Raw genomic sequence first — 23,295 nt, forward strand, 5'->3', positions numbered from 1 at the left:
ATGGAAGGACAGGCCCCTGCACGGTATGTACCACCGGCAGATAGAGGAGGTGGCTGATATCCAGAAATCCTACCAGTGGCTGGACAAAGCTGGACTGAAAGACAGCACAGAGGCACTAATCATGGCAGCACAAGAACAAGCTCTGAGCACAAGATCCATAGAGGCTGGGGTCTATCACACCAGGCAAGACCCCAGGTGCAGGCTGTGTAAAGATGCCCCAGAGACAATCCAGCACATAACAGCAGGGTGCAAGATGCTAGCAGGCAAGGCATACATGGAACGCCATAACCAAGTGGCCGGCATAGTGTACAGGAACATCTGTGCCGAGTATAACCTAGAAGTCCCGAGGTCAAAATGGGAGATGCCCCCAAGGGTGGTGGAGAATGACCGAGCTAAGATCCTGTGGGACTTCCAGATACAGACGGACAAAATGGTGGTGGCTAACCAACCGGACATAGTGGTGGTAGACAAACAGAAGAAGACGGCCGTAGTGATCGATGTAGCGGTTCCAAATGACAGCAATATCAGGAAGAAGGAACACGAGAAGCTGGAGAAATACCAAGGGCTCAGAGAAGAGCTCGAGAGGATGTGGAGGGTGAAGGTAACGGTGGTCCCCGTGGTAATCGGAGCACTAGGTGCGGTGACTCCCAAGCTAGGCGAGTGGCTCCAGCAGATCCCGGGAACAACATCGGAGATCTCTGTCCAGAAGAGCGCAGTCCTGGGAACAGCTAAGATACTGCGCAGGACCCTCAAGCTCCCAGGCCTCTGGTAGAGGACCCGAGCTTGAAGGATAAACCGCCCGCAGGGGCGTGCTGGGTGTTTTATATATATATATATATATATATATATATGTGTGTGTGTGTGTGTATGTGTGTGTGTGTGTGTGTGTGTGTGTGTGTGTGTACTGAGGTTTAGAAAAAGCTGGAGTTATTTACGCCTGATAAGCTTGTCCTGAAGCCAAAAAAAGATGTTAGTACAGTGGGGTCAGGTGGGGGTAAGGGGTGCAGGGTAGTATCTGAATAATTAATAAGTGGATGCAGGGCAGGAATTATAGGATAAGTGGAGTAGAGAAGGGATCCACCCAAATCTGCTAAAGCTGCCCACAGCAGAAAAAAGCAAACCCTATCCTCACTGTAGCAGCTAAAAAAAAAAAAAAAGAAGAAAAAGTTCACATGTGTGTCTGTTAATTTGTCATCCATATTTCATTTCATTTATATCAAGTGAATATTTTCCTTTCAAGGAGACACAATGTGCTCTCCTTCAGTGTTTTTGGACAAAAGACAATTCAACCATTTTTTGAATAATATGATAATCCCTTCATGCTGCACTTAAGTGCCACTTGAACTGTTCTGTTACATGATTTGTAGAACTCCCGAGAATTCTAAACAACAATATAACACATGTCTTATCTGTCATTTTGGGCATTCTATTTATTCTCCTAATTAACTGAATTAAATGCTTATTAAATGCTCATTTTTCAATGAGTATCCCATGTTTTTAATGTATTCTCATTAGTCCTTGTGTTCCTCAAGGATAAATCCAAGTTCCTCTTTCTATTAATATATAACCTCAGTTTTAAGAGAAAATGTGCAGTAAGTAAAAATCCAGTCATTTTTTTTCTATAAAAATTCTAATTATGTGAATGCATCTACCCTTAACTACCTTCAAAAAGTCACATAACCTGGCTTCTTTAGAATGATCACATTTTTCATTTTACCACATCTCCTTGGTAGGAATCCTTTACAGTACAGTCAACCCATCTCTCATTTATCATCCTAACTGGCTTACTGTGGAGAAATGATTAATTATAAAGAACAAGTAGGAGTAGGGCAAGGGATGATTTTCTAATTTCAAAAAAAAGTTAAGAAAGGGCCAGAATAAATGTCATGTCAGTAATTTTAATTTTTGCTCTATTTGTTTTAGGGAAGGGCAAAAAAGGTCACAGACTGGTGATTATACTTCTACTGCAAAGCCTTATGCTACTTGTGAACATCATCAGACTTCTCAACACATGCTTTATCAAAAAGACAGTAAAAACACTGATGACCCAGATTGGAATAAGATGCGTTTTCTTGACACTTGAGAATCAAGATGGATTCTATTTATATATTATGCATATAAGCCCTAAATTCAAGCAACAACATAATGGGTCCAAGCCTGAACACTGATGCTTTCTCTATTAAACACTTGTGTCTGTGCATGTAAATACTGGAATACTAGTAAGAATATTAATTAAGCAATGTGGAATCAAAACCACAATAATATAATAGAAAGAATAACTGATGACTATATACATACAGAATTTGCATGAGCACTTCCTGTTCTTATACTGTTTTACTCTGAATTTCCTCAGGAGGGCATTGTTGTAAAAATCTATACTCACACAGAGACGCTTTGTGTGGTGCAGGTGAAATAAGCATAACAACTTGTGGAAGCTGAAGTAGGCCTGTTGCATGAGTTTGCCATCAGTGAAAGTTGTTTTTGTTTTTGTAAAAGGAATGAGTGTAAAATTAAATTAAAAGTGCATATCAGTTTTGACAGCCCCATCAGAGCTGAAAGGGAAGCTCTCACAGCTCATAGCCTATTCTGTTTGCACATTTAATGTCACAGGCATACCAATATGCACATGTAATTTTTAAATGGTTATTTTTTTTCTCCAAAACCAAATGCTTTTGATTAATCAGTGGAATGGAAAATGATTGTAAACTGGGAATTGAGAGTGCAAATTATGCACACAGAGAAATAGCTATAATATCTTATTCATGGAAATGTTTGAGCAAGTATATAACTTACACAGCACCTCTTTTGTTCTCCGCTGACATAAATGCACAGACAACACGAAGGCCTAGTCCTCTGCCAAACAGCTTCATTTGATGTTCTCTTTTATTTTCTGTCTTTTTTGAAACACAGCCCTCATCCAAATCCCCTCCTGAGTCCCTCTCCTCCTTTGTCCTTATATTATCTCCATCCCCTGGTGCTTGTAAAGGGTCATTTTTGTTTTGATCTGATTCTGTAATTTGATATTTCTTGTGCAAACTCAGAAGGTGTTTGCCAAAGTAGCCCAATATCTTTGATGACATTTAGAGCTGCAGTTATTAGTTTTGCTGTTGATTAGAGGCGTCAACAGAAACTCCAGTTCGCACTCACCCTGCTCTTCACCCCGTCTACCTGCTCCGTGGATTGCAGTTTCAAATAAGGGGCTCTAATGTTATTCCACTTGCCTCATTGCCTCAGCTTGTACGCTCCGGCGAGCACAAAACCACCCACTGCCCTGTGAGTTCTGAAAATTAGCAAGGGGCAAATTTGAGGTGGCGCATATTGCCCAGTGTAAAATATTTAATTTAGAAAGACTCTGACCACCTCTCTCCCACTGGGCTTCCATTTCATCTGCAAGGAAAAAAAAGTCTTTGGATTCTCTCAGGGGAATATGGTGGAATATATTTTTTCATTTTTTTATTCATCAGCTAAATCTCGCTTTTTTATTCAACATGCATTATGAGATTATACCAAATACCAGACTGTGTGAAAAGGAGCTAATGACTTAACATCTTGCGTTCACTTTTTTGCAGAGAGTAAAGAGGAAATGCACCAAATCCACTCCAGACCATTGGCACTCTTAACTAGAGAGAATTATTTTGGTTCACCAAGCATCAGTAATATGCTAAAAACCTTTAACTACACAAATCATCTGCCCAATTAAGCCAATTTGGACATAAGACGGGTAGCTTTGATCATTGCTATGTAAAGAGGTTATTCAGAGGACAAGGTCACTGTGAGTAATTTCTCAAATGCTTGAAGAGAAATTTAAAACCGTGTAGCCCTCGATAGGAAAGATAATGACCAGCAAAAGGATTCTCTTTCTGCAGAACCTGATCTGTGCTATTATGTGCACAACAGTAATTAATGGTTATATTTTTATACAAATTAACAAAATGAATTTCATAAGACTGGCAACCTGTCCAGCCCATCTTTTGCCCCATGACAGCTACAATTGGCTCTAGCCCCCATTTGTGCTTTAAAAGGATAAGCAGAAGAGAATGAATGGTTGGATGGACTAGCTACATATCTCTTGTAGCTAACAGCTGGCCAAGTGTCTTGGTAAGTAAACAATGCTAGCTAATGTTAGATTATATTTTACTTGATAATGCACACATATTTGATTTGGATTCAAGAAAATCATCTGGTTAGTACTGCAGTATTGATGTTTATGTAAAATTAATTTTAGTATTAATTATAAGGTATTGTCAGACAGCATATCTACATGTCTTTACTGTGATTATATGCAAGAACAGAGAGTTTGATAGGTGCTAGTGTGGGAAATGGTATAATGACTCATCAAGCAATGTTTCTTGATTCCAGAGTTTAAATATTAGAAGAGTGAAGGTACTGGTCAAGCTGAGGGAAATACAGTATTGAAACTGAAGCAGCTGCTGGCACACAAGGGAATGCTATCAGTAACAGATATTTGAAACCCTGTCCTGAACTCCATCATATGTCCAGGAATGTAATCCTTCTGTCTAAAATGAGTATTGCATACATTGTCTCATGACAGATGCAGCAGCGAAGTCCTTTTGCTCCACCTGCACAAAATGCACCCAAGCATGAAAACAAGCTCAGTTCTGCTTCCTGTCAGGAAAGCAGTGGACTTGAGATCACGTAAGGCTCATGTTTGTGCAAAATGCTCACAAAAAAAAATTCACAATGATGAAACATGCTCCGAGTCACTACCACCTACTACTGCACTGAGTGCTGAGGCAGAGAACACAAAAGACTCCCCCATGTTACCCTCTGTGTGCTTAAAAAAGCATTCTTGTGCTGCTTAAAATCCACACTTTTTCAGCTGAATTGCTTTGAGAAATGCATTATCTTTTCAAACGTGTACTTAAAAAAAAATGTAATATGAGAAATATAAGAAAACATCTCTAACTTGCAAGTGAATTCTATTGTAAATCAGTTTAGTACTTTGGTTCAGAAATGGAAAATTCATTAGCTATTAAGAGAACAATCCTAAAGTGAACAGTGTAATTCATCAAGGTGAATTATCTCACCTTTGCTATATTTTACTATTAAACTGTCATGTAGTGCAGGGTTAACAGGAGGTGAGTGGGAGAAAAAGTTTGGAAAAGAGTGTGATTATCCATGACTGAAATAGTCTTAGCAGGAAGGAGAGAGCAGTCAGAGAATTGTACATGTTAGGCCAGGTGGGGCTTCGTTACAAAGCTGAAGACTTGAGTAAAATATTCTGTGATCTCAGCTCATGTGTGGGAGGAACACGTCTGTATCCAGAACTGTGCTCTTTCATCTTTTGTCACTATGTGTTATTACACCTGCGTGATACCACATCAGGAACCATACCTGGGTGCAGCCTTATAAAGAAATGTGTGAAGCTTCTGCTGGAAACTGTGAGAGTTAATTATGCAACTCTTCTCTGATGTGAAATCAATTACCTGCACACAAAAGTCTAAAGATTTTTATTACATGCCAAGCAAATGATTCAGAAAAAGCATCCAGCATTGCTGGGGCCAGGTTCCCGAGCTGAAGCACTTAAAATAAAATAACAAAAAAAAAACACAAAGAAAGACTAAACATTTTTTTCTATTTTGAATTTGATTTTGAATTTTCACCTACTTTGAAAAAGAAGCTTTCTAATTATTTTCCTCCTGACTTTACATTTCATTTCATCAAATGTGTTTTTTTACTTGAATATTGGACTGTACTCTAAAGCAGTCATACGACTCTCCTACAGCAGAGGCTGAACACAGCACACTGTGCATGAATATGAGTCATTACATGCATGTTTTGAATTCTAGTTAAATGAGACAGGCTGAAAGAATGGCCCAGAACTCAATATAAAACGTCTTATAAAAAATGAATTTAGACTGTGATAAAATCTGCCCTCTTCATTTAATGAAGATGAGATGAGAAATAATTCATTTATCTTCTTTTGGGAAGTTCTTTGTTACAAAAGCTGAAATAACAACAGTATTAACGAGAAGCATTCAAAGAGTTCAAACGTCTGCCAAAGCAGCTTACTCAGTATTTACGTTTAATGGAATAGCATTGTATTTTGCATATATTAATTTTTGCGTGCAGTTTAAATCACGTAAGGGTAGCATGACAGATGTTTACTTTGATTAAACAAACATTATGTCAGAGTATAAAATGAATGATGAATTTGTGAATAACTGGACACGAATAACTTGAGCTCATTAAATATTATTATTAATATTATTATTATTTTTATTACCACAGTATATATTTCTAACTAGGCAGGTCTGTCTCCTGGCAATACTTTCTTTAAAGACAACAAATTTTGGGATCAACTTGAAGGACAGGCAGATGTAAAATGTAAAAGTGAGGTCAGAGGTCAAATGTGACATGATATTTAGAGTCACCATAGTCCAGTGTCATTTTTAAAATGCTGCCAATATAAACAAAGGCAGTAGAATTTTAAGCAGGGTTTTTAAAGAATGTATCATGATATTTTAAATCTTTATACTTTCAATATGTTGACAATACACACCATAGTTGTGAGAATCAGGTTTAAGTTATAAGGCTTTTTGTTAATTTTCAACCAATGGACATTAAGTTGACTTTGAAAACCTTGGAAGATGTCAGGGAAATTTTAATGGATTGTTAATATGACCCCATGCTACACATCTAAAGTTTTAACAGAATTGATTCAAAACCTTCAGTGTTTTGATTCAATCTGATGGTGTCACTAGTGACACTAGCTCCGATTTTGCTGTAAGAATCTCTGCTTCCTCAGGAAATGAAGCCTGCTCATAACTTTTTTATGTGCAGCAAGTGTTTAGATCTTCCATTTCAACCTGTTGTCAGTGTGGATGTCCTGGTACTTGCACTATATCAAAGTCATGTCCCAAGACAGACAAGAGACATGTAGTTGTCCTTTTCCATCTGAAGTCTATCAGCAACGCTCTGGTCTTATTCATATTGACCACTGCACCAAATCATCCATTAGTGCTCTGTATTCCTCCTCCTGCCCATCACTAACACATCAAATCATTGCAGAGTTGTCTGTCTAGCTCTTCAGGTGGCATGACTCAGAATCTGCACAAGGTAAACAGGAATTGAGACAACAAAGTCCATTGTGGAGGTCCTGCACTGCACACCGTTTGAAGCATTACAGCAATGTTTTTATTTGAGGTTTGTGACACAGCTTTTCTCTTTTTCTTTGCTAATAATTCATCTTTAATATCACAGTAATATTTAATAAAAGAGTATTTGATTAACTTTTTTTTGTTGTTGTTGTTGGGTATATATATCTTGGAACATATTTGAACAAACCTGTATAGAAACAGAGGTGGGACAAAGTACCAATAAGTAAAACTTTCAGGTATCTGTACTTACAGAAGGATTTATTTTTATGGCTACTTTTTCCATAAATACACTCAGAAAATGATTTAAAATAAAATGGTGTCTGTTCAACTTAAATTTAGTTGATTGACTCTGAACATATACCAATCATATACCAATCATCTTGAGTTGTGTGTACTTTCAGCATCTAACTATAGAAGAGGAGCGAGCATAAAGAAAATGCAATGCTCTAACAGCTCGACAAATATCACCAAACAAGCTGTTTCTGGGCACTTTGTCACACAGTGTGTCAGGTAGCTAAAGGTACAGCTGCTGGATTCCCCGGAGAGAGAAGAAAATGAGATATGAAGAAAGTACAGGAAATACAGGACCGGAGATTAGCAGAGATAATTTTTTTAAGATAACAGCTGCTCAGTGACATTTGTTCAACTGGAAATTTAAAGCTAACATGTAAAGTCCTTGTTTATTTTTTAGAGATTTTTGAAAGGATATTGAATGTATACTTGATGTATTGCTGAAATACAAATTTTCCTGTTGACATATGGAGGCAGTTGACAATATGTACTTTTTTTTAGCACATGCATTTATACTTCTACCTAAGTAATGAATGTGTGTATTTTTGCCACCAATATTCAAATGTTTTGGGGGTTTTTTTTTTACAATTGATTTATTTTAGATCGGTTAAGCATAACAGTTACACATGAACACACAAAGGCAAACGCGAAACACATCTGGCATATTTAATTTAAGACAGCTTGATGGAGATGCTTGTGGGCACTGGTTTGACTCAGCTGGCCTTGCCTCTGTTTTCCACACTTTTAAATCCCCATGTATCTTAATAATGTTGTCTCTTCTCCAAATCCCCTTATTCAATTATGGCAGCTTCTAATACATGTGTCAACATGTTTCATTAGTCAGTCCTTCTCTCCCACCAAAGAGATTAGCTTTCACTTTTTTTCTTTTATTTACTAAATGCTGAAATATCATTTTCCCCAGGACAGAGTGAGAACCGGGAAAGAGGAAATGATTGTTTTTGTTCATTACATTTCATTTTGGTCAGCCAGATGGAGCTATTTTTTTTTTCCTTTCTTTGCTGAGCAGACTATTAAATATATGCTGCAGTTTACATTTAAATGCTTCAAGAACATTAGAGAAACTCTGGAACAAGACTGTGGTTTTAACTCTTTGCTCTCTGAACTCCTCAGCTTCACTTCTTTTCATCACAGAGTGAGTATTCATGAGCGTTTTACAGCAGAACAATGGCAAGAGTCTAGAAATAAGATACGAAGCAAGACTGTTTCATCTCAATAAGCGTGTATGCGTGTGTCACAGGAGGAAATGATTAATTCTATGACTGTAGGATCCCTTTGATATTTTGTGTGGTAATTCTTGGTCCCTTGAGGGTTCCATAGTTGTATCTTTATTGTTGAACTGAGAGTACTGAGGCCATGTGTAGGCAGGGACTAGATGAGATGCTACAGTACATGCATGCTCTGCAGATTTTCCCTATGAAAGCGCAGCACCTGTAGTAACGAAGAGCAGTGAAGAGCAACGGCTCACTGGTCATTATCATTCTCCCTCTGTTACACTCATCACCTGATTGTCTCATTGCCCCCCTCCTTCCCCATAAAACCCCACCCCCGCCTCCATCATAGCCTCATCATTATCAACTCCCTCACTGACTGAGTGCAGATGAGTATAGCGAAAACAGATGGAAAGACAAAAAGGTGAGAGAAGCTGAGGATTTCCACATTTGACGTTCTTGGTAATATAACAGGGTAAGTGTCAGGGCTTATTTTAAATAGTTAAACAACACAACAAAAATATAACAAACTTATTTTTAAAAATTATTTCAGTTTTATTCATCGCATATTGACAAGTCTGATGTTTTCACAGTATAGGTAACTGATAACAATGCAGAGAAGAAGACTGCTGCTAGAGTTTAAACTGATTTAACGCTAAAACTAGTGCTGGCAGTTTTGAGACAGTCTTTAGCTGTCTCTGTATTTGGTAATTAGTTTTAATAGCAAGTTTGTTTCCCACCGTTGTGGTCACCTGCAGTGCTTTGCTGATGATTTTAAACCTAAACCTTTTCAAAATCGATCAGAGCGATGATACCGCTCACTTTGCCAGTTTCCCCGCCGTGTGCCAGCAACTGATTCTCCTATTAATCACTCTTAATCCACATAATTTTACTTGTTTGCTTTTGTTTGTTTGTTTTGTTTTGCCCCTATATTATTTAATTACATAATCATTTTTCTATTGCCTTTTAGGGTATTTTACAGGGTACTTAGTACTTTGCTACTCAGTTAGCCGCTGCGCCCTTCCTCCTACCCTATTTACTCCTCCTTTCGCTTACCCCTGGTGACCTTAATTACAACATGTAAAAACCTGACCTGCATCCAGTTTCCAGCTCCTGACCACAGTGACCCAAGATTAATACCCAATGGTCCAAATTCAATTAAATTCCCTTCTAAATAAGAACAACAAATTTAGTCCCAGGCAGCAGAGGATGGTGGGACAACAGGTTCACACCACTGGAGGAAATAACAAGCACACCAAAGATTCATGAAAGTAAAGGAAAAAAGGGGGGAAAGTGAGGCTAATACCAACATATAAATAATTACCAAGTTCACACAACTACACTCAACATTAATGGCATCCATTTATTACAGGTCAGCTGATGGACATATTTGGTGTTTTTGCAACTATGAAACAGTCACTGTTGAAAATGAGAACGTCAAATACCTTCTTCTATATTTTACAACCCATAAATGCATCTTATTTTTAAGTAGTTATTGGGTGATGGGGTAGGATCCAATCCCTGCTGTCACAGAGGAAAGAGCAAGATACACCCCAGACAGGTTGGCAGTCTATCACAGAGCTAACACACATCTACAACTCATCTACAACACTTCACAGTCCAAATGTGTTGTTGAGGGATAGTTTCATGCTGCCTTGTTAGTTATGCTCAGAAGTAAGAATCAGACAGATGAGTGGTTACCACTGCACAACCTGTCAGGCTAGAATCGGTTTCTGTAATTTGAATGGGCAGCAGCAGAGGTGCAGCTGTGCTACCACGAGAAGCTCGCTTTGATTTGAAGAAAAAAAAAAAAAATCTAATATAATTTATTCATTGTTTTTCAGATCCACACACAAATTTCAAACTGGATGAAATGTAAAGCTTCTCTGTCCATCTTTTTTTATTAACATAATATCCAACATAAGCAGCAGGGTGAGGGACAGGGTACACCTTGAATAGGCTGATAGTCTGTCATTGGAAAACATTGACTTTCTCATCCAATGAGAATTCCTTTGGACTGTAGAAAGAAGCCAACGCACGTACATTGGTAATATGACTATATTTTATCTCCTTCATTCCCTGATACGAGAGATCATACTGAGGTTCTTGATATAATAGCAAATCTTATGTACTACTTAAGTGACCTTTTGATAAACAGCCACCTTTGGTGTCCTCAAACCACAGCTCATTTCTCAGATGTCTGTAGTGCCTTAGTATCAAAGTTTGTATGTACACATCCCAACTGTTGGACTCAATTGAATTAAAATTAAAACCCTCCATACAAAAGTTTCATGTAATATCTATGAGCATTCAATACAGGAATGAAATGGAAATGTAGAGGCGAGATGATCATTTTTAAAAAATTTCCTTGAAGTCGTGTCTCTCTATGTTTGTCTCTCTGCTGTTTTTTTGCTCATTTCTTTGTTTTGCTGTTTACTATAATTACATATAACAAGCTTTTTTAAATTATTGCAATTAGAAGTTTTTAATTTACACAATTATCTGTACACATCATTTAACAATATATGCCAATTAACTGTTTTAACAAAAGTTCACGTAACTGTAAAGGATACAAAATAGTATTTGAAACAGTATTTGATAATAACCGCCAGCTTTTTCAGCTTTGACCTGTTATCTCAAAGCAGTATAAACAGTGCATACTGTATCTGTCCCTGTGATTTAATTAAGTCAGCAGGCATACTGAAATAAGGAATTTGCATTACTGCATCCACCCTTTGCACTGTACCAATTAGAAACCTTTCATGGATTGTGATCTTGTAATATTTCCACAGAAGTTCCTCCCTGAAAAGACTTTTGGAGGGGGATTTTAATTGAACTAGCAGCAGGCTGTAGCCCTGAGACTTTTATCATTGTCAGTAATACGACACTGTGCAGGTTGATTTTGTTTAATGATAAAATAATCACTTTGGGAATTAGAATAAAAAAATGTGGCTTCTATTCTTTCATATCTATATATAAGAATTAACAACATGGCTGAGGTGTTTGTGCAGCATTTAGAGAACTCTTTTGGTGTGATGCAGAGACAAAAATAAACAAGAACAAACTAATCAATTTCCCTTTACCTCATTTTGTGCATTTCCACTAAAAAAAGTTGTCTGCTTTAAAAAAGTTTATTAAAAAAACAACAACCTGTGATCAGAGAGAACAGCTGCCCCGCCACAAATTGCTGATGGGACTGTGCACTTGTTATATAAAAACTAAGCAGGCTTTCATTGTGCAGGGTGCTGCGTTACAGTGTGTAGTGCTTATATAATAAAAGCTGAATTGATATTGCATAATATAAGCATTCTATTTATCTCTCTTTGGAATCCACTACATGTGATCTGCAATTATTAGGTTTTCCTTGGGCATGATTTTTTCCCTCTAATTATGTAATTATACATATATGTATAATATACTGGGGGGAGCGAGCTTTCGCTGTTGTGGCACCAAAATTATGGAATAAGTTGCCCCCATATTAGGCTGGCCCCAACACTTGAAATTTTCAAATCACTTTTAAAAGCAGACCTTTTTTCCAAGACATTTTAGGAATAGTACCAGAGTCAGCTTGCAGTTTTAGTCAGTTTTTAGTCGCTCTTAATCTTCTTTACTTTGTTAATTTTATTTATTGTATTTATTTTTATTTATTTATTATTATTGTATATTATTATTGTCTATTTTATTCATGTTTTAATATTTACTGATTCATTTTTATCTTTTCTCATTTATTTATTTATTTTATTGTTATTTAATTTTCTTTGTCTGTTCAACGTATAGTTTTTAACTTTTATCGCTGTTTTTTTTTTTTTTTTTACTGGAAAGCAGTTTAGCCAACCATGTTGTTTTTAAAGTGCTCTATAAATAAAGTTGGATTGGATTGGATATATGTACAACATGTTTACACATTTTTTTTTTTTATCAAGTCTAAAGATAAAGTGGTTTTCAACCTTGTTTTCTCTGATGCATCATGAAATACAACAAATACAGGACCTAGGATGGGCTTTTGTTTGTCCTATAAGTGAAGCTAAGCCTTGACATTAAATTAGCCAACCAGATCTGAAATGACAGATCTCTTCAATTATTCTTTTAGATGAAATAAAAAAGATGGTTGTAATGATATTATGAATAAGATAAGGGAGTAAGTTGCATACTCTAGCCTACTAAAAAAATATATTGGTTAAAAGACAGAAAAGTTACCATCAAATTCAGGCGTATTTATTTTTACATAAAGCTGTTTATTATTGTGCCTATTATTGTGTTGCATTTTGTCATCTACAAAGATATGGCACATGTTGTGTCATACTGTGCACTGCCATACGGCACTGATCTGTGTTTTCATTACAAAGTCACAGGAGGGAATTCTTGAGCCAACCCACACTGTTAACGTCCTGCTTGTGAATACTGCCTACAGACAGATATATTTAAGTCAAGGTCAACTGTTCAACTTGGAAGAGACAGAGAGAAAAAAGAGAACAGAGAAAGTTTTATTTAAATTACTATATTTTACTTTCAGGGGTTTTTGCTGCACAAAAGTCATTCATTATTGTTTAACACCTACACTTGCACTGTTAAAATACATTTAACTGATGGAATTCTCTCTGTTGCACTGCTTTGTCAAGCTCTAATGTCAAGTTTATTTCATGTTCTTATTTTATATGTTCTGATATAATTTTGTAAAGTCCTTTTTTAAACTACATTTTAGTTTTGCATTATCTGTAAAGTAACCTAAAACCATTTCATATGTGCCATTTTTATAGGCTTACAATATGTATTAATAAATTCCCCTCTCGCCCATGCAGGTAGTCTGTCCTTCAAGCTTGGGTCCTCTAACAGAGGCCTGGCAGCTTGAGGGTCCTCCACAGTATCTTAGCTGTTCCCAGGACTGCACTCTTGGATCTCGAATGTTGTTCCTGGTGTCTCCCCCCTGACTTGTTCAGGCTCCCCCTTGCTGTAGCATTTGTGTTGTACATTGATAATCTTTAGCTGTGAGATTCTTCTGAATGTTGGAACACTGAGCTACTAGTTGTTTCACTGTCAATCTGGATGCTGGGTATCGAAAATTCCATAGGTCCCTGATCCGCAAGTAACCCCGTTAGAAAGGGTTACTTGCGTAGTAGCATTCCAGCAGCGCCCTATTTTCATCTCTTGCCCACCGATGCAGTCTTGTTCTAGTAGCCCACTTTTCGTCAGGGTGTCCTGGTTCCTCTACGCCGGATGCAGACCTTTTTAATTTTATGAAGCTCTCGTGCATGTCTGCGGTAGGGTTGGTTTTAGCAATTTTTTTTCCTGAAAAGATATTATTTATCGATATTGATATTATTTACCGGATTTTGCATGGAAAATTATGACTTTTGCTGTTGGCCAAGTAACAATGTATCATGCATTTCATAGTCAAAAAAGAATTACTTATAATAAAAGAATTTTTCATGTACACCATTTTATGAAAGGCAGCATTTCCACTGCATGGTACAGTGGGAGTTGTCTGGGCATATGATGTGACCTGTCAGTTTCTCTAAGTGAAGCTGCCAATAATGAGGCATGATTAGCCTGGGAAACTCAATGCAGGCCTCAAATCAATCTCTGAAGGGGGGAGACAGCGACTGGGACTGTCACACACCTCACACTCTGCAATTCGCTTTACCCAAGGGACATGGTGAAGGTCATGCAAGGTAGCCTCAGTCCAGCCCTGTCAATTAGCATTAGCATCATGAAAGTGATTATGACTTATGACCGAGAGAACACAAATTAACCAGTTGAATATTATGAATTCTAATATTTTAATGAATAGTTTTAATTAGATTCTATTTAGAATCCATTTGTGACGGCTATCACAGCTTTTTATTTGAAGATACAAAAAAGAAAACGTTTATGACGCAAGCAACTACTCATCCCAGGCTTTACGGTGGGGACTGTATGAAGCAGATTCCAGCTGCTGTAGAGCTCCATCCATTTTCGCCTGCTGCTGTGTCAGGAGAAATTTCTGCCTGTGTGAGGACTTCTGTCATCCTGGCCTAATGTCTCTGCAGTAACCCTGCAGGCTTCAAGCCAGCTAGCCCCTTATTCCCAGGCTTTGGAAAAGGGTGAAAGAGGTCACTGCTAAATTTTAAATGATCCCTTGGGGTGTACAATGAGGATAAAAACTCTAAGTGGATGAAGTCATGCTTTGTAAATGTTGTAGCATCTTAATCCAAGATCAAAGAATGCTACTTTAAATCTTCTTCTAATGTCAATTTTGCTTCTATTGAATTAACAAGGCAACTGTTGTTGTGATTTGGCTCTAAACAAAAGAAATTGAACCTAAATGGAAATATTCATCTTTATACTGGAATTATTGTTTAAAATGATAGCTTGAAAATGTCACATCACTGTTTGTTTTTTCAAACTACTTCATATAAACTCAGGTTCAGGGTTGGTGTGGTTCTCAGCTGTTAGCGCCTGTGATTCACACCAAAAAGTTCTAGGTTCAGAGCATGTTTGCATGTTTGCATGTTCTCCTTATGTCTGCATCAGTTTCCTCTCAAAGACACGCATGTTAGATTTATTGATGATTCTGAGCTGTCCTCTTTATTCGCCCTGTGATAGTCTCACTGTCTGCCTAAGATGTACGCTTAAAAGTCTTATCCCAAATCAGTTGGGACAGACTGCCCTGCAGCTTTAAGTTGGTGAAGCTTTTAAGGAGATGGATGGACAGAGACACTTTCCACTTCCAGTAGCTTAATATGAAAACAGTCGTCTTTATACCCGTATCATTCTGTGCAATGAATTTTAGCGATGAAATGTAGAACTGAACAAAACCATCTTCTGGGAGAAAGAATTTAAACTAAAATATTGTTTCTTCTTGCTTCTTCAGATGAAAAAGCAAAGACAACAACAAACCAGAAAAACAGAAAACCACTTAACTGTCTAAAATAAAATTCTTACTTCCTATTCCTATGGCCGGCCTTATTTGAAGATTTAGAAATGCTGAGGTTAAACAACTGAACTTGTTAGTTTTGTATGGTCCATGAACTTGTTACAAAGTTTTCATTTCTTTTTGTTCGATCTAAATGTGACAATTTTAAGATGTAAGCAGTAAAACTTGAAAATCAGGTTAAATGTTGCAGTGAGCGATTCACAGTACAATGTACAATCTCCAGTATTGTTCTGCTTGATGACCTCTGAATCTCTTCCCTTTATCTCGTGGGCTCATTCAGCCTCCTTTTCTTCGTGTTGCATCTTTTACCTCACCTGTGTTCTCTTTCATTTCTCTCTCCCTCGCCTCTTCCACTCTTTGTTGTCTCTCTCACTGTACTCATTGCCTGTTTCACTAGTCACAGTTTTTTTTGTGCCAAGGCATATCAAAAATGATTCAGTAAAGTCTGTGTGTGAATTCTCTATTTTATACAGTAATATACTTGGATAACTATGATACATTATGATACTATAATTATGCCGTCTGTGTTATTGTCAAACTCAGTCTATACATTTATACGTTTAAAAGGAATCATCAGTGATATGACCAACACTACTGAAATGTGTTATCACATCAGAGTTTTTTTTCTCTTCCTATTCTTCTGTTCTTATCGTCATCACCGCCTCTCTTCACATCTGACATTGAATGACTGGAAGTAATGTTAGTTGTCTAGCTAGCTGGTTCACTCAGCAACAGGTGTATAGATACTGTTTAATGTAGCTCAACATTGTCGCCATTAGTCCAATCAGGTAAGTAAAGTAAGTAAACTAAGAGCATCAAAGTATTAGAGGGACATATAATATTATATAGAATATTACATTTTTGCAGTGTTAAAATTATTAAGTACATTTTATTGCTAGTGATATTGTATTGACTGATACTGACTGATTTCTAATATGAGAGGAGCATTTTTTAAATTGCTGCCTACTTTCATATTTATTTTTTTTTTAGCTGTATATGATCTCTAAAGGAGAGCAACAGCTCCTTTAAGTTTTGAGGTTGGGCCTCCATGGATCGCATTTGTTTGTCCAGAACATCCATAGATGCTTGATTGGATTTGAAGGCGAAGTTTACACCTATTCAACTCAACTCAAACTCATTGTCGTTGTCCTCAAACCACTCCTGAACCATTTTTATTGTGTGGCTGGGCTTTTATAGTGCCATCAGGAAATACAGTTTCCATGACAGGATGTACATAGTCTGCAACAATGCTTAGGTAGCTGTCAAAGTAACATCCAGGTGGATAGAAGGGCCCAAGTTATTCCAGCAAATCACAGACCAAAGCATCTGGCTGGCTAGCGTTCTTCCTATTGTGGACCTTGGTGGTCCCCAGGTAACCACTGCACAGGTCCCAGCAATCCACATAATGTAAAACATGATTCATCAGACCAGACCATCTTCTTTCATTGTGGGTCATAAAATTATGCCTGATTGGTGTAGAGGTTAACAATCACTGTATGTGTGATGATGTTCATGCAAAGTTTTGTTGAGACTGGCCAACCTATTGCAGAGGTACATGAAGCGATATGAACATAAAACATTAACAGGTTGTTTTGCAAACTGCAGGTATCTTTGTTTAACATCTGGCAGAATGTCAAGCTACTGATAATTTAGTAAGTAATTCACTGCAGATGCTACTAATAATGCATTAGTAGCATCTGCACACATTGTGACAGTGTATTTTCATTTGTGCATAATTTGGCATGTATTGCTTGCATACATACACTTTTACTGTTCTGTTTCGAGTTAAGGACTTATTTCTGTTTCTCAAATGACAGAGACTACAGAGACTTTAAATTTAGTTTGATTATAAAGGGCAGTGGGCAATGTTTTTTTTTGTTTTGTTTTTTTTTTGTTTGTTTGACAAATCAGACTGGGGACAGGAACCATATGGTGTTAATACTTGTGCTTTTACAGGTGGAATATATATATATATATTCAGTGAGCATTCAGTGAGCCCATTTCCTTTTAGCCTCCTGGGACCCTGTTTCCTCATATGGGCATATCATATATATATACCTGGAGAACCCATGGGGTCATACAGGTAGCATTGGTTTTCTAGGGAAACCATGGGGTCAAATTTGACCCCATGTGTTCTCCAGGGTTAAATATATGTGTGTGTGTATATATATATATATATATATATATATATATATATATATATATATATATATATATATATATATATATATATATATATATGTGTGTGTGTGTACTTTATACCGTACTTCATTCAGCTCAGTAGAGTATTTTAAAAAGTGCTTTCTGTTCAAAGAGGATTTTTATGTTTTGTGTTCATTGTGAAACCTGGCCCCACCTTATCATGCGAATTCCTGAGGTCAGATGGCCCAGGATGTGAGTGGGCGTTAAGGCGTCTGGGAAGGGATCTCAAAACTGGAGGCCGTGGAGACTGTCAGAAAACGACTACAAGAAGACAGCTCCTTGGAGGACAGGACCAACTTCACACCCGATCAGATTTGCACACTGTTAGACCTCTGCCTCACCACTACATATTTCAAATACAACGAAGGCTTTTACAGACAAAAACATGGCTGTGCCATGGGCTCCCCCGTGTCACCTATTGTAGCCAACCTTTACATGGAGGAAGTGGAAAGGAAGGCTCTTGGCTCTTTCAAAGGAAGAGTACCCAGCCACTGGTACAGATATCTGGACGACACCTGGGTCAAAATCAAGACACAAGAAGTGGAATCCTTCACTGCGCACATTAACGCTGTGGATAAAAACATCAAGTTCACCAGGGAAGACACAAAGGACAACACAGAAGAGCCACCTCCACAGGACAAGACTCAGCAGTCCATCTGCATCTTAAGGATAAAGGACACTCTTTCAAGAATGCCAATGTTCACATTTTGGACAGAGAGGACAGATGGTTTGAAAGAGGAGTGAAAGAAGCCATCTATGTCCACTGTGAGCGACCATCTTTGAACAGAGGCGGGGGTTTACGACACCAACTCTCTGCCATCTATAATCCAGTTTTGAGATCCCTTCCCACACTCTAAAAAATGATTCATGGGGTTAGTAAGTAGAGCTTAAAATCAATAGCTTTTTCTGCATAAAAAATTAAGTTTGTTGCATGTACACATTATAATCAGTTGATAACTTAATTTAATGAGTTGGTTGAAATGAAAAGAAAGAAAACAGTCTTAGCTCAGTAATATATCGATTTTGAACAGACATTTCTGTGTTAACTCAACATGAAAGTGTATTCAGTTAATACAACTTAAAAATCTCGTAAGCGTCCTTTAAAAGCTGAGTACAAGGCTGACTTGCCCGGACATGTTGTGCTCTCAGACCACTGATCGAAAGAAACGGAGGCAAAGAGAGAAAGCGGAGAAGCGCCATTTTGTACGGAACGTTATCAAACATTAAAGCTTTGTGGTGAGTACAATTTTTTGCCTTGTTTTATTCACAGCAGCTAATAACTCTAACTTTAACTCTATCAACACGCACTGCAAGAAATCCTTTTTACACAACACTAAACTCTTCCTCGGCGAGTGGTGGTGATAAGCTAGTAACGTTACACTTCTGGCTAACTTGTGAAGTAATTCGACCGTAAGTCTTTGTTAAGTTTTGTTTTACGGTGGCAGCCAAATGGTGTTAATTGACACTGAGCTTCTGTAGCAGTAGTTTTAACTCTGCAAAGACAGGGTAATACACGTTTTTCTTCTTTCTACTTTGAAATCGTTGCAGCGTTGATGAAGGTTTGACCAGCTAAAGGCTGGGCCGTTTTACATTCATGACTAAACAAATGTAGGTTACTGAGTATACATTCGGTTTAAACATCAAAATGCATCGAAGTTAAGTCCTAGAGTTATTTTTATGTGAGATTGAAGTTTGTTAATTGAGCCCTAGTTGAAGAACAGCCTGTGTCAAAGTTCAGTCAAAAAACGCGGGCGAGGAAGCTAACGCCATGTTGTAGAAACGCCACAGGAAAGATCTTAAGTAACATTCATAAACTAGTTGTTTTAATGACATTACATTGAGTGTGCATTAGCACATAAAATATAATTTTGCTCTTTTGGTGTGTTAACTGCAGATACATAAGCGCAGTTGTATCACTTGAGAAAAAATATCTTTGATTTGGAAACATAAAGCAACTTTTAGGAGAAACTCAACACTAAAAATAATATACATAGTTTTAACTTTTAATGTCATAAGGATTTCCTGTGAGATAATGATTAGACTAAAGACTATAGTTAAAAAAGTGTGAATATTGATTGCGTGTAGTTTGCCCATTTCTTTGCAGTAGTTTACAAGCATTTTTCTTGTTTTTCATCTTGAATATTCAAAAACAATGAATTAAAATTTACTATAATGCTGATGTAGCACAAGTTGTTTGTACTACAGCCTTCTGAATCACCCAAGTTAAAGTCATTTAAACTGTTTGTGCCTTTTTTTTATACATATAAACCAAGAATTCAGAAGGATCACCACTGTTAACCTGGAGACAACATTCATGGCAAAGCTGGACCAGTACTCTCAGAAAATGTCCTTGCGGTCCTCAAGAGGAGGGGCTGCAAAAATGTGCATTCGGCGCATCCAGAACATGCTGCTAGAGGTATGAATGAATGAAATGTAGTTTATCTCAAATAGGATAATCCACTTTTTTTCCCCAATAGGTGATACTGAGTCTTAAAAGGTAGCTGTTTACAACTCAACTATGTCAAATTATTGTTTAGAGCTTGAGGCACAAATATCAATTAAAACTATAAATACTTAATAATAAAACAAATTATAGGTGATGTGGATCATGATTGGCAGAGTAATTTGCAAGATTTTCCAGTTTTTCTATTTGTTACCTGGATTTTTCAAGTTCATGAATTGATCATTTCAGAGAAATAGCTCTTTGAAATGATCAATTTATTACTTTGATTATCACTGGAAATCTATAATTGGTACAGTTCAGGCCATATAAAGTCAATCCTTTTTTTTTTTGGATGTAATTATCAAAAACCCATCCTCCTCGAAGAGCAGTTCGACATTCTTTTTCTTATTCACAGGACGATTCTGTGGAGAGAAGGCGAGAGGTCGCTATCCGTGGCTTAGTGGTGTATCTCAGGGAAAAGGAGGAGGATCTCTTCAAAGAGCAGGTAAATCAGACATGACTATACTTTGTATTAGAGCTACGATCTAATCTATTATTAATTGATTTCTAAATTAATCGGCAACTATTTTGATAATTGATTGATCGGTTTGAGTAATTATTTTAGAAAAAGAAGTCCAAATTCTCTGGTTTCAGCTTCATAAATGTGAATGGTTTCTGGTTTCTTTACTCCTCTATGACAGCAAACTGAATATGTTTGACATTTGAGGTCATCATATTGGGCTCTGAGAAACATTGACATTTTTCACCATTTTCTGACATTTTCTGGACCAAACAACTAATCAGATAATCGAGAACATTGTTAGTTGCAGCCCTATTTTGTGTTACTCTCATGTATAAGTATGATTACTTAAAACATTTATATTGATTCTGACCTACCAGGATGGTGGCGGGGATATTACCAATGAAGTGATGAAGATTGTAACCAGAGGTGCCACAACGTCTGATCCAGCCAGCGCAAGGATCATACTTGAAGGAACAGAAGTCCTAGCAGACCTGGATATACCCAGAGCCTGTGCCTTGCTAATGGGGCTGATATATGCACTCAACCTCAGCTACCCAAAAGAACTGAAAAACACTTTTGAAGTGTTTCAAAAGATATTCCTCGAGCTGGATGATCTGAAAGCCAGTCCTAAGGTAATGTCACTAAAAAGTAAACTGTTGTACTAAAAAATGTGAAGAGTGAGGCTATCCTCAAATTAAACGGGAAATGTTCCACTGTTGTTTGCAATGTGTTGTGTTACATACTGTACAGTAGGCAGTAGGTGTAAAGTTGAGCGTTGAGCATTAAGTACACCTAGTTCAAAATAATGCACTTTAAAAGGATTGCTCGGGTCTTTTGAAGTGAGGCTGTATGAGGTACATATGTATAGTGAGTGTATTACACACATGGCAGTCAGTAAGCTCCACCTACGGAGAAGCAGACGGGGGCCACCGGCACGCAAGATGAGCCTCCATCCTAATAAAACTGATGTCAGTTTAAATGTACATTATATCAAGAATATGTTTACTGCTTTATTTTGCTATCAGACAGCCTTTTCTGTGGGGAAAGAGAAGTTCTACTGCTTGTTGTTTCAATCGCTCTGGCCCACCAGCGTCCATGGACAAAAACAGCAATTTGGTCTCCTGCTGCCTTGATCAGTAAGTGTAATTGTGTTATTTGGTGACTTTGGTGTTAGTTCGGGTTAGTTCAGATTTACCAAAGTCACACAAACAAACTGAGCCTATTGTGTGTGTCGGTGGCAGGAATGTGCTGACTGCTGTCTACTGTGTGTAATATACTCACAATGTACTTCATACTTAAAAAAACCTAAACTATCACTTTAACACAAACAAACTTGAATCAGAGCATGACTGTCAAAATGTTTAGTCTTTTTGAGACAGATTTACAGGGGTGTTTTATGTCATTTATTTTATGGAGGCAACAATTTTGTCTGCTATTGAAATGTCAATGAGTCTGGAATGGTGGACTGGTGTTCTAATAAACAGTTTGATCATAAAACTGGAATTTCAATGTGTAATTTATTGTATAATTGTAAGTTATAAGTTATTGTAAGTTATTAGTACTCAAAAAAATTAAGGTAACAATTTGCATGGATATTTCTGAGTAGAATAAAAGTAAAAAAATAAGTTTTAATAACTAAATGGAGTAATTTTTAAACAATTAAAATTAAGTTGGTTCAACTTAATTAAGCTTGTAGAGGACAAAGCAAATCATGTTGTTTGTACGTAAGGAATAGAGTTTGCCTAAGTAGAGAACTCTTGTGGCATTTACGCTATAGTGGCTAAGCTGAAGTAACTTAAAAAGATCCATGCAAATTGTTACCTTAATTTTTTTACGTTAAGCCAGCAGATCTTTTTTTAGAGTGCAGACGCCTTAACGCCCACTCACATCCTGGGCCATCTGACCTCAGGAATTCGCATGATAAGGTTGGGCCAGGTTTCACAATGAACACACCCGAAACTCTGGCTGATTGGGACCCACACCCAGTTTCACACCTTGGCACAGGCGATTAGAGGATCATCAGGGGGTCCTTTTGTCCCTCTGTGGGGGGAAACTCCCACTAGGTTTATATCTGGGACTCTCCACCATTTGACCTTAGAACTGAAGAAGCTTCTCGGATGAGAGGTGAAACGTCTTCAAGTAACTTAAAGAAGTCCAGACGCTTTTCTTTGCAAGCTCCTTTGACTACGATGACCTGGATGACTGAGAACTTTCACAGACAATTTCTTATTAGAACTCGATTTAAATAAGTTACCAGTACTTTTTATGCAAAAATGCTGATAAACTCAGTTTATTTGAGTGGTCTTAACTTAGAAAAACTAAGTAAGCTGGAAGTTTCGCTTCTCAGGGCGGAAGGATGAAAGATGTGTTTTGAAAATGCCACGTGACTACCGTCCTCCTCCCTCTCGGATCAGTCCGCATGTTCATGGTGCCAGCATTTGTTATGGAATAAGTTGAGCAAACTTGGAGAAGCGTCAGCTCAAGAGATTATTGTCATTGCTGTGGATCTTTACCTGATACAATGACTTGGTGAGTAAATGTTTACTCTTATTCAAACTGATTTTGTGGCTTCT

General features: G+C 37.4%; 2 protein-coding genes across 2 annotated transcripts in view; one reads left to right on the forward strand and one right to left on the reverse strand.

The window, feature by feature from the left end:
• Nucleotides 1-23,295, reverse strand: part of nrxn2b (neurexin 2b) — a 660,624-nt gene that overhangs the window by 505,088 nt on the left and 132,241 nt on the right. The gene's annotated exons all lie outside the window — the stretch shown is intronic.
• Nucleotides 18,906-22,414, forward strand: LOC308407066 (uncharacterized protein). Its single transcript, XM_080898481.1, has 5 exons — nucleotides 18,906-18,992; nucleotides 20,030-20,172; nucleotides 20,615-20,704; nucleotides 21,100-21,354; nucleotides 21,748-22,414. The coding sequence occupies exons 2-5, from the start codon at nucleotides 20,071-20,073 to the stop codon at nucleotides 21,853-21,855; spliced, it is 555 nt and encodes a 184-aa protein (XP_080754607.1). The 5' UTR covers nucleotides 18,906-18,992; nucleotides 20,030-20,070; the 3' UTR covers nucleotides 21,856-22,414.

Source organism: Rhamphochromis sp. 'chilingali', assembly GCF_963969265.1.
Source record: "Rhamphochromis sp. 'chilingali' genome assembly, chromosome: 1".
NCBI classification, from domain to species: domain Eukaryota; kingdom Metazoa; phylum Chordata; class Actinopteri; order Cichliformes; family Cichlidae; genus Rhamphochromis; species Rhamphochromis sp. 'chilingali'.

Excerpts from the sequence above, each read along its gene's own strand:
- LOC308407066 (XM_080898481.1), top strand. The coding sequence starts at position 20,071 with ATGGCAAAGCTGGACCAGTACTCTCAGAAAATGTCCTTGCGGTCCTCA. Across the intron at positions 20,705-21,099 it reads AGGATCTCTTCAAAGAGCAG|GATGGTGGCGGGGATATTAC; the intron begins GTAAATCAGACA and ends CTGACCTACCAG. Across the intron at positions 21,355-21,747 it reads ATCTGAAAGCCAGTCCTAAG|ACAGCCTTTTCTGTGGGGAA; the intron begins GTAATGTCACTA and ends TTTTGCTATCAG.